Source organism: Hyposmocoma kahamanoa, unplaced genomic scaffold, assembly GCF_003589595.1.
Source record: "Hyposmocoma kahamanoa isolate Upper Pololo Valley unplaced genomic scaffold, ASM358959v1 84, whole genome shotgun sequence".
Lineage (NCBI taxonomy): Eukaryota > Metazoa > Arthropoda > Insecta > Lepidoptera > Cosmopterigidae > Hyposmocoma > Hyposmocoma kahamanoa.
The window spans coordinates 5052987-5070943 of record NW_020654229.1 but is presented as its reverse complement, the minus strand read 5'-3'; the positions used below and the strand labels follow the sequence as shown (position 1 = coordinate 5070943).

The 17957-nt window shown below is 36.2% G+C and overlaps 1 protein-coding gene across 1 annotated transcript in view; it reads right to left on the bottom strand.

Moving 5' to 3' along the window:
- Positions 1-2074: 2074 nt before the first annotated feature.
- LOC113234422 (60S ribosomal protein L4) overlaps positions 2075-17957 on the bottom strand; it is a 25671-nt gene continuing 9788 nt past the window's right edge. The window contains exons 3-9 of the mRNA XM_026469733.1: positions 16992-17174; positions 13433-13557; positions 8255-8353; positions 7335-7470; positions 4352-4487; positions 3443-3602; positions 2075-2280 (exon numbers count right to left, since the gene is read on the bottom strand). Of these exons, the coding sequence (XP_026325518.1) occupies positions 2101-2280; positions 3443-3602; positions 4352-4487; positions 7335-7470; positions 8255-8353; positions 13433-13557; positions 16992-17174 (1019 nt within the window). The 3' untranslated portion in view covers positions 2075-2100. The remainder of the gene's footprint in view (positions 2281-3442; positions 3603-4351; positions 4488-7334; positions 7471-8254; positions 8354-13432; positions 13558-16991; positions 17175-17957) is intronic.

Below are 17957 nucleotides of genomic sequence, written 5' to 3'. Positions count from 1 at the left end.
GGATTCCAGCGCCTCCTGTCGCGGGATCCTCTAATGCGCTGTTTAACACAACATAGGAAACCAAACGCTGTCGTAACTCAAAAATGGTGGAATTGAGAAAACATGAGTCGAATTAACAAATTAATATTGTCGTATATAAGTAAATAACTAATTTATTATATATAAATTAAAATAATCTCATCCGTAATAACATTCATTTAGCATTTTTTTAAATTTTAAAATCCTGTTTTCTCAATTCTACCAATGTTTAGTTACCACAGTAAATGGTTTCATGTGCTACCTTATTTCTAGAATGTAAATAATGCTGTCCTCTGCCTTCTACACACACGCAATTGCATACGTTTACAATAAACTGATTACTAATTCTATTATAAATGCATGCGTGCATTTAGAGCAAAATTAGTTGTCACTTTATAGCATTCATAGTATAAACACAGTAATAACAAATAAATAATAGTATCACAAACGGTATACGAAATTATACTTAAATCTAGTATTATAATAATTTGCAATTATGTTCATTTTCGCCATACAAATGTATGTTCAAATACTACAAATACAAATTACGTATCGAAACCACATTGTTAGAGATAAGCATAAATTCGGAGACTGAATATTATTAGGTGTTATTTAGATAAAGTTTGATAACTTTAGGTAAATAATATACCTATAGTGATCCATAGGTCGGAAAAAGCGTTCCACATATCATATAGATACATGTATAGACATAGTTACATGGAACGACAAGTTGTTAAAGTCACCAAATATTACTTGATTATTTTTTCGAATTCCGGGTTTCCCGAAATGGTTTTACTACATCGTAGGACAAACTACTGACCTAGGAAGTTGAAGTTCAATTTTAAAATTTTAGTTGTTACGCTGTTTTGAAGTTATTAAGGTGTTTTACTGTCCACGCTGAAATAAGCTTATTTCGGCGGCACCGTTTTTGAATCTCAAAAACCACAGCTCCTAGATTAGATCTGATTGCACCCAGAAAATGTCGTAAATTAGTCGGTTCTAGTCGCGAAATTTGAACGGCGGACCGACTAAATCTAATTTTTTGCGACTAGAACCGACTAAATAGCGACTTTTTTCTGGCTAGTTGACTTTCCAAAACTGGACTATGGTCACGCTGGAATAAGGCACGCCTTTGCTTCTATAATGTGCCACGTGTATGTCATTTAGTTGCATAGTGTTCTCAATGCTGTATTTTGCTATTGTATTTTTATCAGTAGGTAACTGTTTTTTTGTAATTATTTAATATAGTTTCTATTACTTTGTGACACAAGCGTACCTTCTAAAATAAGTATACCTGACAAGATAAAGGAACCATTATATGGATGTAGTTAAAAAGGATCCAATGCACATCCATTCACATTCGAGATATGACAGTTTGAAGTTTAAAAATGTTTCTCTCGTTTTATTTTCAAAATTTTATCATGTTACACCAGAGATATTTATGTTTATGTTGGATTTTTCTTGTTGAACTAAGAGGTTTGACTTTAGGAACCGTTTGGTACATATAACTTATTTTTTGATAATTTGTGGATTGGATCCTTTTACTATAATTACGTTGGCGCTGTAGGAAAGTAGACTTTAGGTATCTATTATTTTGAACTACTGCATCCGAGTACCTAGGTACTGGTGGCCCGGCCACAGAGGATCACACGTACTCACGTGCCCTCATTGTGCGTAACATTACAGATATAAGGTTGCTGGACATTAATCCTCTTCGAGTGCATCAGCGCCAAGCCTAGTGTTCGCTATGAGGGTCGAATAGACAAATAAGGTTGAATTAAAGCTCAATTTATATTGCGGCGGAACGGAATGGAAGAAATTTTTAACGATAACATAGCGTAATGAACTTTATGGTCAATTGTGTAACGTTCAAACTAGATACGAGACAGAAAGCACGTCACGCGTCTTCCGCGGAATTCTCGCGCATGCACGAGAAATTTCGCACCGTCCCTGGAAGGCTTGAAAATTCGCGGGAATGCTCGAGTCGAAATTGACGCTTTCATTCTATTCCGTTCGTGTAAATTGAGCCTAAGGGTTCAACAAATAAAAACACAAATTGTCTCCTTATAACTTTATTATCCCCTACTTTTTAGGTGCCGGCTTGACTTTAGCTTTCTCTGCCTTCTTTTTAGGGGGAGGAGGGGGCGTCTTTTTCGCTGTGGGCTTCTTCGGTTTCTTGCTGACTGCCAGCTTAATTGCCTTGCGCCTCTTTTCCCTCAGCTTCTCCGCCTTCATCGCTGGATCGGTCTCCGCCATCTTAATCTAGAGTAAAAAAAAAACAAATATGTAGTATGGTTTTTACAATGGTGTTGAAATGGAAGAGGTGGGTTATTCAGTATGTGTCAACGTGAAAAGGGTAATCATTGTTTATCATAACCCAATGCTCTGATAAGAGAGTATCATCATTTTATATTTTACTAGCTGGTTTCTGCGAAGAATAAGTAATTTGAGTAGCCTACTCTACCGCCGTTAGTTGAAAGGGCGCTTGTGACAAAAACTCAAAACCGAGAAAATAATAAAAATTTGTTTTGTAATGCGTCTAATTATTATACTCAGTCCAACTATTTAACATTTGACAGCTCGAATTCTAATCAATTAGTGATGTCCTGTGTTTTCGATTCGATTTTTTATAATGATCGATTTTATTTCTGAAGAACTTTTAATCGTGAACGTGAGCGGGTTCCAAAAAATATATTGTCTGAATTCATAATTAATGTTAATGAGGATACAAGTGTTGATTCCCGTTCATATGGAGAAGAATCCAACGATTCATTATAATTTATATAATAATTTACTTCATTATAGGTTCAAAAATTTATCAACTACTTGAATAATCTTCATTACATAATCTGTTGGCTCGATATACATCGGTGCTAAAGAGCACGTCGCTTAACTAAAATTAAAAAATAAGAGTCCATCTAGGAAGTATTGCCTTTTTTGTCTATGGGTGTAATATCAATAATTACGGAACTTCGGAGGCATGCATATTATATCAAAAGTTAAATAAATGGTTGGACGTAGTATAACTTAGTTTGACCTTAAAAGGCATAGGCGGGCAAGCGCCCGGGTTTTAATCCAGCGCTTTATTGACGACGGGTTTAAATAGGGTTAAACCCATTGAAGCCCGAAATTGAGGGTAAAAACTATCTACACCTAAATATTTGCTGTAAACCGACTTTTGTTCAAAATGTTTATTGCTTTTTGATCTTGACGATTCGATTTGCCTTTAATTATTATATTTAATTATTAATATTTAAATATTTAATTATTATATTATAAAGGTTAATTGTGTTTTACCCCCTGCCCGTCACTAGCTGTACATAGTAGTTAGTATAAATAAGTTTCAGGGCGTTAATTAAATGCCGTTTCGACGCTTTCTCGCTGTCCCCTCCTCCAAGAAGTTATAATATTGAAAACAACTTACACCACGTTTCTCAGCAACGGCCAAAGCTCTCAAGTTGTTCCTCCTGTTCTGGTCCAGAACCGCCTTCCTCTTCATAACAGCCGCGTGCGGGTTCAGCCTTAGCATCGCCTTAGCATTCGTCAAGGGGTTCAGTTTTCTTGCAGCGCGGACTACCCGCTTGCTGAAATTGAAAAGGGTTTTAATTTATGCGTTGCTTTGGAGAGGGTATGGGCTAAAATGAGGATGGTCATCAGTATGTGTCAACGTGTATGGGTAATCATTGGTTTTCATAACCCAATGCTCTGATTAAGAGTATCATCATTTATCTTGTGCGGAACCCTATACAATTCAAGCTGCGTCTATCTATAATTATAGACAGATCCGTCTTTTTTGATGACGGCGTAAAATGACAGTTATTGCGCAAAAGTGTCACCCACTTGCAAGCAGCTAGTGATTGCAGTCGATAAATATTCTATCGACTATCGAATATTGGTTACGCATATAGAAAAAATTAGCCAAACTTGTTTCATTTGAATCATCCTCGATCCATTATTCATCCAATTATTGAGAGCAAGTTCATTTCAATTGTCAATTTTTGTGTTTATAAAAAATACAATGAGGAGACATATTACAAAGTTTTTAAATTTAATTCAATATAGATAATCAAATCTGACCATTCTTGTTAAAATGTCTATAAATAAAAATTTATCTCGATATTAGTAGGTCAACTGTTAAATTAAGAATAAATAAGGCAAATTAGTAATCATTAGAACATCTTAACATTCACAATTCAATCATTTATAGCAAAATTTTATCTTCTTTCACAATCTATCGATAAGACAACTGAAGATATGAAAACTGGCAACCCTACAAATATCATTTTGCACCGTCTTCCAAAAAAGAGACCAGCAGAAAATGTAAATTACGTACTTGGGCGCTCTGAGACATTTGCGGATCTCGTCAGACTTGAGGAGTCTGCTCAGGTCGGTGTTCGCCATCTTAGGCTGCGGCAGGTTGAAGTTCTTCTTCTCCTTCGAGGGCGTCTTCCATGAACCGAACAGAGAGTCTGGCAAAAGAGAGATTGAGTAAGCATACTGCTGATTCATAATACTTTACCTTCGGAATTAAAGAAAAAATTACACCTGTAAATCTAAAACGTTCAAATTAAAAGTCACTTTAAGAAAACTAGTCCGTTAGACACTTAATTTAATTTGTAATTTGGAGCACGCTGTACGAGCACGGGCTTGGTCAATAACATGCGAGTGCAAAAACTGCTTTTTGTGTTGTATTTTACGATATTTGTTTTGTTTTTTTTTCCTTACCGACATTCAAAATTATTTCGTAATGTTACACACATTATTCTTTTGTTAATTTTGTCAATTCTATACTCGCAAGTAAACGAGGTCACATTTATGTCGTGTATATTTATAGGTTTATAAGAGGATTGTGCAGCACCTAGACAAACTGATATAGGTTTATAAGTGTTTAGTGAAATAAATAAAATAAAATCAATCTGTGTAGTTCCCACCGAGATGGTGACTGTATGACAAGGTCACCGACCTATATTGATCTACTTGTCATACTAACACATGTTGAACGGTAGGTTTATTTTTGTTGTTGAAATAATATCTAATGACGTGACGAACAAGTCGTGCGCCTGATGGTGAGTTACACGGTTGTCCGTAACCGTTGCAGTGCCACTCAGAGTTTTAAATCATAAAGATCTGGGGAGCACTGCCACTGCTTGTCACCCTGAGACATTAGTTGATAAGTCCCATGTGCCTAATAATAGTACTTTCACCAGCACCTTTACCCTTCAAAACTGGATCGCAATAATGCTGACATTACTGCTTGGCGGCAGAAATAGGTAAGCAGTACTTTCCCTGGACGAACTTTTTCACAAGGAACTAACCACCTAAAGTTTTTTAACCGATTTCAAACAAGAGGAGGTTCTAAATTCGACTGTTTTTTTATTATTATGTTACACGATAAACCCCGGCAAATTGGTTCACTAATGTGAACCGACTTTGATGAGTCTTCTTTTGTTGGAAAGAGGGTACCTCAGAAGTGGTCCCATTTAAATTTGAAGAAAATATTCCGCCTCTAAGGGTGGCAAACTAGGGGATGAATGATTTTTGAGGTCGGTTTTATTAGTACTATGCACAGAGATTATGAGGTTTTCTTAATATCATTGTATTTTGTGACAGGCTTCCTGTTCCCATTTTACCTCTCGTTTTAATAAATTTTATATAAACCGAGCAAAAAGTAAAGCTTTTTAATTTCGCCAATGCTGGGCTACACATGCGCAGGCGGCGAGGTGTGTCATTCCGCAACCACTACTCGCAAACGGCTTACGTCGTTCAGTCTTTCAGTGATTTTCCACGAATGTAAAGTTATTTTTTATTTCTACAATACACGAACATCCTATCCCTGATATTGATTTTTATTGTAAAGCCTGGACAATACATTTCTATTGTTTTTTTTTTTAATACGTGACTGGCAGATGACTCCAATCCACCTGATGTAAAATGGAATCCAAACGTGAAGGAAGCTAGTACAGTAGAATAGTCACCACCCTAGCCAACTCCACCCTACATGCCTTTAAGATGCTTCTTCACGCCTCGTTTGAAGGACCCCATATCGTAAGACGGTGGAATACGTGCCCTGGAAGGGGGTTCTATTTCTCAACTTTACGACAGAAGAAGGTCAAGGAGGAGCCACCAAACCTTTTAGTGCGCGATGCAATACGGCTAGTTGTAAAACGGTGACTACGGAGGCCAGCACGCGTGCTTCGGAGCAGAAAGGGGAGGGCGATATATTTTTATACTAGCATCGCGGATTGGTATCTCGATCATGGGAGTTCGAATTTGAAATAGAACTTTTGTAATAGAACGCCTCATTTCTATAACAACTCACGTGCACCGCGGAATTACGTGAATGTGTGCCAGTCGCGCTGCTACGTATGGAGTTGTACTACTTATTACACTGTGCTCTTACTGTGTACATTGCATCTGAAAGTATAGTGTATTCCACATGTCGACACACCGCCAGACAGCACACCCGGCGATGTTTCCTTTGGGAATAGATCTATATACCCCATAATATTTGTAACTCCAGCCATATGATATGGAGAGAGCAAGGCTTATCGGGGATCACGCGTAAATCCGTCCGAGTAATTCCGTTCGCAAATGGCCAAATTTGAATGGTAGACAATTATAACAAATTTTATATTTTTACGAAATGAAACTATTTTTCCGTATTTAAATCGCGTATATTTGTTGTTTCAAACAAACCTACGTTTTACAGGTCTAATTCATATTGTTACAATAAAGAAATTTGTAAAACAATGTAGCGTAAATTGGAATGTTTCTTTGTAAAATTAAAAAATAAGGTATTTAATTAATAACTATTATGACTATAGTGAAAAAATAGGGTGGTTTGCATTAATATTAGACATAACTGGTTGATGACTGTACGACCTCGAGTCAACCGGGCCCATGGGACCTGTAAAGGGCCCGAAACGTTAGTTTGTTTGAAAAACAAATATACGCGATTTAAATCCGGAAAAATAGTTTCATTTCCTATGTGTAACAATCGCGAAAACCTAAGAATTCGATTTATATTTTTACTCAACGTATCTTATTAGCGAATGAACGTTTTACCTTTTTATTAACCGACTTCAAAAGAGGGGAAGTTTTCAATTTGACTGTATTTTTTTGTGTGTGTATGTCACGCGATTACTATTACTTATTATTAGACATACTTATTATTAGGATAATTAAAAACATGAATTTGCTGGTCATGCTAAGTATGATAAGGGCAGTAACGGTCACCATCCCTTTATATTTTGACTTCTGTATCATATTAGAGAATGTTTCATCGTATTTTTATCTGGATCTATTTGTTGACTTACCAAGCCTGTCGAAAGCAGACTGTGTCCAGATGATGAACCTTCCAACATGGCCGCCGGGCGCAAGCTTCAGCAGGTTTAGCTTGTTTACGTGCAGCATCTCGACACCAGGGATGTTGCGGAAAGCACGGGTCAGACCCTGTATAAAGGAACGGTTTCATAAGCTTATGGCTACCTGTAAAAGTTGCAGTGGCTCTTTTCTTCATGTGCCATCTTCTAATGCATGTCGGCAATCATGATGGCAGTCTGAACTTTAGACAATGCAGCTCTGAATACAGTGGCGGCTTTGCCCTTAGGCCCAGTAGGTCCGGGCTTAGGGCGGCCAATTGTGACAAAAAATTCACTGATGATAAACAAGAAAAATGTCATTTAAATTGTTTGAAAACTATTCTGCCAAATCATTACAGTGACAACTGTGCTCCGATTGGCTAGCCCGAATTCGAAACAATTGACGGGTGTCGTCAAATGTTTCACTTCAAATCGACCAGTTTAACTTGAGCTTTGCTATAATGGACGTAAATTGAAAAGTTACATATTTAATATTTCATTACTGATGAAATGTGATTCAGTTTGTTTTGTAATTAGATGTTTTGCTGTTTTTCCCGTACCACCGAATGGAACAGCCTGCCATTGTTAGAGATATATCTTTGCTGTACTATTGCAGTTTTCAAATTTGTGATTTCAGGGCAAACGAAAGTTAATATTTAAAAGTGATATAAGGCCCATTTCCCTGATGAGTTGCCAGGGAAGGGTGGCCCTTATTTCGTCTCTATTTCTGGTTATACACTCGATGACACCACGCCATAGAAATGTCACTTCCTGAACGAACTCTTTTACAAGGAGCTCTATTGTAAAGGGTATCTACCCGAATATATCCTAGACAATGAAATGTACGTACTAGTACGTATCTAGAGGATACTGACCTGGTCCTTGTTGTAGATGATGAGTGGGCCCTTGCGCTGGATGCGGCGGCGGTTGCGCATCTTGCCCTTGCCGGCGCGCAGGCGCTGCGACTTGTACACCTGCACATCAATTGTTTCATTAACATTGTTATTCGTTACTTGGGCGCTTACCTAATAAAGTGAACTTCTAGTCCACAATACAGAACATTTATTTATTTAACTCCGTCCAACCACTTATTTAATTTTTGACAGCTCGAATTCTATCAATTAGTGATACGTTTCCGTGTCAATTTGTTATAATCTTCGATTTCATTTATGAAGAAGTTTTAATCGTGAATTTGAGCGAGTTCAAAAGGAAAATATTGTCTGATTGGGATCATGATGTTGCGTTTGACAATTTGTGTACTCAAGAATTAATAATTAATATGAACGAGGATTCAAGTGATGATACCCGTTCATATGGAGAAGAATCCGACGATTCATTATAATTATTTATTACAATTTATTTTATTTTATTATAATTTATTAGACAGTTACCAAAATTTATCAACTTGAATAATCTTCATTACATAATCTACTGGGTTTGAGCACGTCGCTTCACTAAAATGAAAAAAGTTTGCATTTTCTTGTCTATGGTTGTATGTCAATACCAGGAGTAATATTTGTATGACCTATATTTATTTCTCGCGACTTTGGGTTAGCAATGGGCGAGTCGAGTTATTTAAGTAGAATAACTCGAGTTACTCCCACAACGAGTCAACTCCGACTCTCGTTTCTGTACCCGCCCCACCGAGCCGAATACTTCATTCATGTAGCGCATCGGCTATTCGTTCTCACTCAGTCGGTTCTCAACCTTCGGAGCACGCTTGAGTCGCGGTCGGCCGCCCGATCGCGACTCAAGCTTCAAGGTTCGAGTTCATATGAATAAACGCCGCATCGTTCTCGCTACTGGCGTCTCGCGATTGCTCGGTTTAGACACCGAGTCCAGTCAACTGAAGTTGCAACTCGAGTCAGCCAATCACATCAACACGAGTAACTAGAGTTGAAAAAATACAACTCGTTCCAATCCATACAGGTTACTCACCCTACCCTCCATGTACATTCTTGAGGTCTGTATGTTTGTCAAGAGAAATCTAAAAATGTTGGAACAAAAACAGTACTCATGCTTATCCAGGTTTCCAAATAGCTTGACTGGCGCTTCTAGTAAAACTATATGTTTCATGAGAAATAGTTACAAGATGTCCATAAAATTGTTTAATTTAATACCTGACTATGTAAAACAGATGCCTCGAAGGTAATTTAAAAATTATATGAACAAAATTTTATTAGGTAATTGTTTTTACAGTTTAGATTAATTAGAAACAGAATACATTAAGTATTGTAAATTAAACTTTATATCATAATTGACATAAATAATGACTAAATTTGGCATAAATTAATAAATAATTAGGTTAGATATAATAATAGAATAATATCGCACTGCTATTACAATAGTGTTATAACTTAAAATGTGTGAAATTCAAGATTTATACCATTGTCGAACGTAAAATTTAATTCTCTACAGAGAATCAATCAATCAGTTAGAATATTGTAAAAAAACAACTAAAAGTTGTCTTCTTAACTACTTAACTCAAAATGAGACACGCTTTATGTGAGCTAATTCTAGACCAAAATAGTCGTTATTTAAAAGTTACGAAATTATTTTTTCTCTTTTATTTTTAAATGATGTATATTTTGCAAGTAGGAAATAACCTATACATAAATTTACGCAGATTTTACACGGGAAGCGAGTAATTCGTTTTTCGTCGATTCTGAAAAAATACACTTTTTGAGTTAATACACTATTGTATTAACAGTAAATGTTTGTTAGAACGACTGCTATGATACAATATTGTAAAATTTTGCATGTCAGAAATGGCGCAACACGATTGTACTTATGAGATCAACTATTATGCACTTTTACCATCACCAATACCGTGTTTGCTTGCAAATAAACCATTTTCATTTCATTTCATTTCCAATCGCCAGTTTGGGTGTAATTTGTAGTTGTTTATGTGTGTGTCCATGGCATGCGCGATAAAGGAGTTCTCTAGTGCGGGGCTATGTGTGCGCGTTATTATTTCATAAATTGTATTCCAAAGTCTATATCGCAATCGACATAAGTACAACACGATTGTTGTCAATGGAACCTCTTCTAGTCCCGTCAAAACACCTACAGTTTGATACACTGCAGGTAAACATTTTGGGACAGTGAAAATAGGCGGCAAGACTATATAGGCTATCCCAAAAAGTAGTTTTTTTATGGTACTAGGTAATAGGACGAACAATTGGTGTCTGGGGGCAAACGACACGCCTATCTATGACAGTTTCCGTGCCACTCGGAGCTTTAAATCACAATAATCGGAGGGGCACTGCCAATGCACCCGTCACCCTGAAACATGAGTTGACAAGTCCCATGTGCTTGCAATTTCACAAGCACCCGTACTCTTCAAAACCTGAACGCAGTTACATGCTCACAATACTGCTTGGCAGCAGAAATATATAAGGCTATTAGACGGTCGTCTTCATAAAGTTAAAAATTCATTTAAGAGACAATGTATATGTTTCTATAATGTATATTAAAAGTAATTATATTAATATGTAATAAATATTATACTATTCAACTTTAATTAACAACATTATGCATACTAACTCCATATAATACTTACGAAAAAGTTTTTATTACATATTATTTTATATTGTATTATATTATATTATATTATATTATATTATATTATATTAAATTATATTGTATTATATTGTATTATATTGTATTATATTGTATTGTATTGTATTGTATTGTATTGTATTGTATTATATTATATTATATTATATTATATTATATTATATTATATTAGAATTAGTATATTATATCCGTGTTCAACAGTAGGATGTACAAAATTTTAAGTTTATTGACACCCTATATTACCGAACTCACGCACACCACGAAATGTCAACACGAAGGAGTACGAACGCGCACACTACACATAGAAATATTTTTGTACGGCGAATGAGCGGTATACAGAAAAACTTAGTTAAGTTTATGTTATACTGGAATGTTTTGTTTTTTAATACTTTTAAATGTAATAAATACAATAAATAAATATAAGATTCCGGAACATTATAGTGACACAAAAACTTACTCCTACGTAAAGTATCACATGTCGAAATTGCCAAGTTTACAGGGGAGCGTTATAAGTTTTGAATTCACTGAAATGACACGTGACTTTAGCATTTATGTTTTATTCGGCAAAACTCGTGGCTCACATAAGAGTGTTATAAAATCCTACATATCGGTTAGATGAACAACCACAATTTATTTTATAATTTTATACTAACGCAGATGTGGGTCACCCAAGCAGGTCAACTAAAGTGAGACGAGGCGGGTCAGGTGGCAGTATAAAATTATAAAATATTCTTCATCTAACCGATATCTAGGATTTTATAATGCTCTATGTGAGTAACGAGCTCTTCCAAATAAAACTGAGAAATGCTAAAGTCACGTGTTGTCCTTATTTCAGTGAATTCAGAACTTTAAAAGGTTTCCCTGTAAACTCGGCAATTTCGACATATGATACCTTACGTAGGATGAGTCGATTTATTACACAACTTATGTGTACTTGGATGACAAAAATGACTGCTATTGACCCGTTAATATCTTGATGAATTTGTTACTCATTCTTCTCAGGGGTGCATCGTCGGGTATAATGCAATTACGCGTAACTAGCATTTGAATGAGGTCTTGTCAATATGTGACTTTTGTTTGAAAAATAACAATCCCCTTTATTTGTTACATGAACGCATGGACATCATGATGAGTAATAAAACTATGCCAACAGTAGAATCTGCAAAGTTTTTGGGAATCTACGTTCATTTAAATACTATTTAAATTGGCAAACAGAACTTAGTAATCCCTGCGGGACGAAGCCTCTGTCGATGACTTAAAAATGGTATATAAGATATAGTATCATATAGTTTTGAGGTAATAACTATAACCATAAGAACCATAGTTAGAATTCTGCTCTGGGAGTCGTGTAAACTTTACTTTAGACAACTGTCTATATTAAGTCTATATATTTTGGAGTTGCTGACAAGCGTGATTGAAAGTTCGTCTGAATTTAGTGAGGAGACATAGTCGAGTAGGCTTGTTGCTAGGAGGAAGGACAGACGTGGTGTAATAGCACTAAAGTTAAATATTGTTAAACATAGTCCAAGATACCAAACAACAAAAATGTTTAATAGTCTCCCTGCTGAACTTAAAATAGCATAATATTTTATATCATTTAAAAAGAGTTTGAAACATTTCTGGATGGATAAATAATTTTACTTTTGACATCACAATCATTTTGATTTGACATTACTATTATTATTGTGTTATTATTGTCAATATTTTGCCTTAATTACTTGGTAATATATAACATTATGTTTGGTCTCTTATTATTTATATTGTATTTGATGTAAGTTTTTATTTGTAATTGTATTTTTTTCCAACACAATCTATTTTGTTAAGGAAATAAATAAATAGAATGAGTCTCCATTTTGGCAATTTAGTCCCCAAATCAAATTCGCGTAAATGTCGTGACAACTAAATTAGCGTGAAATCTATTGTCATCAGTCCGTAGACGACATAAATTAATGCTTACTCCCAAAGAATGAAAGTCGTAACCATTGAAATAACAAAGTAATAACTTTAAATTCCCGTCCTGTGAAATATGGTTTGGTGCAGATACGCGCTTTTTACCAATACTACATACGCGGATTTGCGCTATACCAGTAGAATATGTAGCAAGATGTCTAATCAATTAGATTATTTCAGGTTTTATTTGCTTAATTATAAAGCATAATAACATTTAATACTATAGCTCAGATAGCCTGTATGAGCGGTGTTGCCAATTAACAGGTGTTATAATTGAAGATAGACCTCGGCATACACATCTCAATGTGTGCATGAGTGAGCATGTCCTTAAAAAAGGCCGGGTTAAAAGTACCAAGAATAAACAGGCATGTATAAAGAGATTGAAGGGAGTGGATGAGGCGAAGGTTTGTCAGGAGCGTAGCTAGTGGAGGTCTATAGTCGCTGCCTACACCGGTGGGAGATAGGGGTGATGGTATGGAAAGTATGTGTGAAGATAATTGATTTCCGGGGCAGTAAATTTTTACCTTAAGCACATCGGACCAGGCCTTGATGCGGCGCAGGAAGATGACGGCTTGCTTGGTCTTGTTGATTTCCTGGACCTTGTCGGAGACCACTAGGGGCAGCTCGGGCACTTTCTCGATGATGTGACCTGGTGTAATGGCGATAAAACTGAGTTATATTGTATTGTGGTATATTGTCGACCTCAATACTGTAGAATTACTATTTGGCAAGTATTTTATCGAATCATGTTACCGGAAAGTGGGTGAAATATAATAAACTGGATTCATCCCCTAATTTAATACCCTTAGATGTGGAATATTTTCTACAAATTTGAATGGGACTGCTGCTGACGTATCCCCTATCCATCGAGGACATAACTAGAAATAGAGACGAAATGTCATTTAATGTGTTTGAAAACTATTCTGCCATCTAATTACTGTGCCAACTACGCTCCGATTGGCCAGCCCGAATTCGGTGTCAATTGTTTCGAATTTGAAGACGCACGCCACCATGAGACATAAGTTGACAAGTCCCGTGTGCCTGTTAATTTACCTAAAATATGAACGTTTTCTTTGTATGGACATACTCATTTTGTCATCAATGCGTATAAATCTTCTTTTTTATTGTTTATTTCCTAAATATTTCAAAAATATATCTTGTCTCATGTTTGTTTTTAAAAGGTTAAAGTATTTAGATACGTAAGTGCCTGTGGAAACCCAACTAAAATGATAATTATTTTTTGAGAAAATAAGTTGTCGCAAATACTTAATAGGAAATAATAATTTGTCGCCAATTTACATAAATCGTACGCATATTCAAATAAAATCAGTTCCGAGAAGTTCCGGGATTTGTAGAAGGGAATGTCCATATTATTCTTTAGTTTAGCTAACTAAGCGCCCTCAGTTCCGGTCGCTGGTTAAGTCTAATATAGAGCTACCATACTGAAATTTGAATAGTCTGGACAAAAAATTCCACGTTTGCAACAATATAAAATCGAAAATCTCTAGTAAGTCGTCGCAAATCGAGTTTTACTACAAAATTGTAACTCTAAACCGAAAAATCCGGACAACAGGCAAAAAAGCTCAAAATACGTGAAATTCAAGATTTATCATTTCTGAACGTAAGATTTGTTTCTTTACACGACAATAAAATTGTCATTACAATATTGTACGAAACCATGAAAATATATCCACTTACGCAGAATGAGACAAACGTTTTGTGAGCTAGTTCTGGATAAAAATAGTACTTATTCAAAAAAATGAAATTATTTTGTACTTTTATTTTCAAATATACTTCTAATTGGCAAACAGGAGTTGCTTAGATGTGTAATAAATTTTAACCTATACATAAATTATAATAATCTTTCACGGGAACTGAGTCATTAGTTTTTCAGCTATACTGAAAAAATTCACTTTTTGAGTTAATAAACTATTGTATTAGCAGTGCGATCCCAAGTCCCCAATCCCAGTCTAATATTAATGCAAACCACCCAATTCTGAACTTATAGCTATTAATTACTCATTTTCAAAACAGTTAGACATCTCAAAGATGATAGACAATATTTGTAGTAGACACTATGCACCCGTTCTCACTACATAGTGAGGCCAGAACGCCTTTGTCCCTACGTTAATGTAGCACTATTCCGCAGTAACACTCAGCTGCAAGGAAACCCAGTCTGAATGTGGACAGTTAGTGCATATTTGCAAATCGTAATTTTTTTTCCGACTGCAAAAAAGGACAAGGTTCTCAATTCGATTTTTTTGTATGTATTACGCGATAACTTCGATACAGGCTTTTGTGAACCAATTTTTATGATTCTATTCATGTTGAGACTATGGAACCTCAGTTTTTGGTCTTTTTCTCTTGGTCTCACTTAAATTTGAAGAAAATATGAGGTGGAATATTTTCTTCAAAGGGTCTTCTTTCTTTCTTCTAAGGGTGGCAAACTAGGGGATGAATCCGGTTTCGCGCACTTTCCGGTAACATATTTCAATAAAACTTGGCAAATATGTAGATGTAATTCCATAAACTTTTGAGGTTTGTTTTTTTTTATGAAAAAGTAATATTCTATCGTCTCTTACACTAAATGTTGAGAACAGAGCTTACTTAAAGTTGTAAAATGTAAGTAATATAATGTAACTTTGCAAGTAATTTTCGACTCAATGGCCCTGGTAATACTGGTGTAAACAGCGCGTCGGCTGCGCCGTCTTTGTTAGTCGAATTCACTAGCGGAAGAGGTGGCAGTCGACCCTATGTAAACACTCCAAGATGTTGACGAGATGTGAATTGATGTTGTGACGATGCAACCCCTTTCATCGTAATGCCACCGTTTTATCACCCTTTTCCAGAACCAGAATTCTGGCCACTTACTTTTGAAATTTTGAATCATTTCTAATTCTTTCTCTCCGTCATTCTTACTTTCTATCGTTTCGTTTTCAGTCCCATCAAAATTTCTCGAAGAGAAAAGACGTGTCTCCGTGGCCGAACGGTTACCATGCCGTACTGCCACGCAGAGGTCCCAGGTTCGATTCCCGGGCTGGGAGAAATATTTGAATGGCCTACCTTTATTTCTCTCGTGAGTTTGGGTGTAATTTGTGCTTGTCTATGTGTGTGTCCATGGCACCCGCGACACAGGGAGTCCCTAGTGCGGGGGCTATGTTGAGTGTGTGCGTTATTATTACTAATCAAGTAAGAGCGCGTTCCCGTTATGTCTTGACGACAGATAGTCGTGTAGTTTTAAGTGGCTTGTACAGGGTCAAGAGCACGTCAAGCTTGACACTTAACACTTAAATCCAACTCTATGCCGCTTACGATAAGAACGGTCCAAAGTACAAAGTGTCAAGCTTGATGTGCTCTTCACTGTACTATTAAATGAAGTTGTTCACATATAGTACAACACGATTAACTGTCGTTCACGACTTTTTTGATGTTACGACGACAGACTGTCTAGATAATAGGAAGAGCTAGCACGACAGTTATCCGACGATAAATGAAACGTCGCGATTAAAATGTGACGACAGATAATCGCAGCTACTATTGTCGTTACGTTTTATTTATCGTTGTCTGCAGGAGTACCGATAAATTGTTGTCACGATCTAGTTTAGTTACAGCTAGACGCAACTGTCGGCCAACGATAAATAAAATGACTCTTCTGAAGAACAGTGTCCGATGTGGTTATACAGTGAAAAGAGGATAAATACATAAACTCGTTATTCAAAATAACGCATATTTATAGGTGTTTTCAGAATTTTTATATTCTATTAAATTTCGGAAATATAGAATCGAACAACAGTCGATCTGATATCCAAAGCTAAGAACAGCGAACGAAATGTACAGCGTCCTGAGAATAAACAGTCTTGCACATATGTCTTTGTTCTACGGATGAGTCGAAAACGTTACAATATAATAGGAACGCGCTTTAATCCTTACTGCTTATAAAGCTGCAATATAATATGTATGTATGTATGTATACAGACCCTTTGGACCTTTCATTACCTTTTCTGTTTCTACCTCTACAATAAAAATATTGCAATAAAAATTATGGGAACCGAGCCTAGGCTACGTGTAACTGCGAAGTCTCACCTCTAGCCTGCACAAGGGCTGGTACGCCGGAGGCGGCAACGGCTGAAGCGACTGCTGCGCGGCGCAGGCGCAGGTTCACGCGGCGGTGCCAGCGCCGCCACGGCTTAGTTGGCGCGAACATGCGACCACCGCGGCACATGTTGCCGAAAGCTCCCTGCCCGGACCTGGTTGATACAAAATAGTCTTTTCACATTACTAGCTCGGAAAGGCTTTCATTAGAAATCTGTGCGGCAAAAATGTTTCTTAATTCGAACTTGACGATGGCCTGTGGTGCACCTAACTTTTTCTATCGATGACAAAAAAGAAACATAATGACACGTTCAACTACGCGATTTGTCGTACATTATTTATGTAATATAAATCCGTTGGTATATTTTATTCTTATTATTGATGAAATTAAATTGACAACAATAACTATTTTTGTTTATTACATTATTTTGTTATAGTACTAATATTTTTCATTCATCAACCATTTTCCTCACTATAGTGAGGTGAAAAGTTGTGTGTGTGTGAAAAGTTTTTGCGTCTCGCGCCTCAAGACACTCGCTACGCTCAAGATTCTATCAATCTTAGGTTCCCTCGCTTGCTCAGGCTACTATACCAGCACTCGATTCAAACAACAACTTTGCAGCCTTGCATAATAAACAGCTATTGTTAAAGAGGTAAATACACAAGTGTCAACATCTTTGTGAACGAAAATTTCAATCGCAATCGAACACGTGCACGGATTTAAAGGAAAATAGGGGTTAAAATTAAGATTTCGGAAATTTTAAATATGCTTTTAAAATATGCGTTTAAAGCAAATCATTGAATTAACTAATTGATTTGTAGTTGGCATTACAATTGGCCATCACTAAACTGTATATGGTGGGGTCAGTGACTTGTTCATTTACTTTTTGTTTAAAATGAATTGAAACGAAGTATAGAATAATAACTATGCGCCAATGCCTCAAACATGAGTGTATG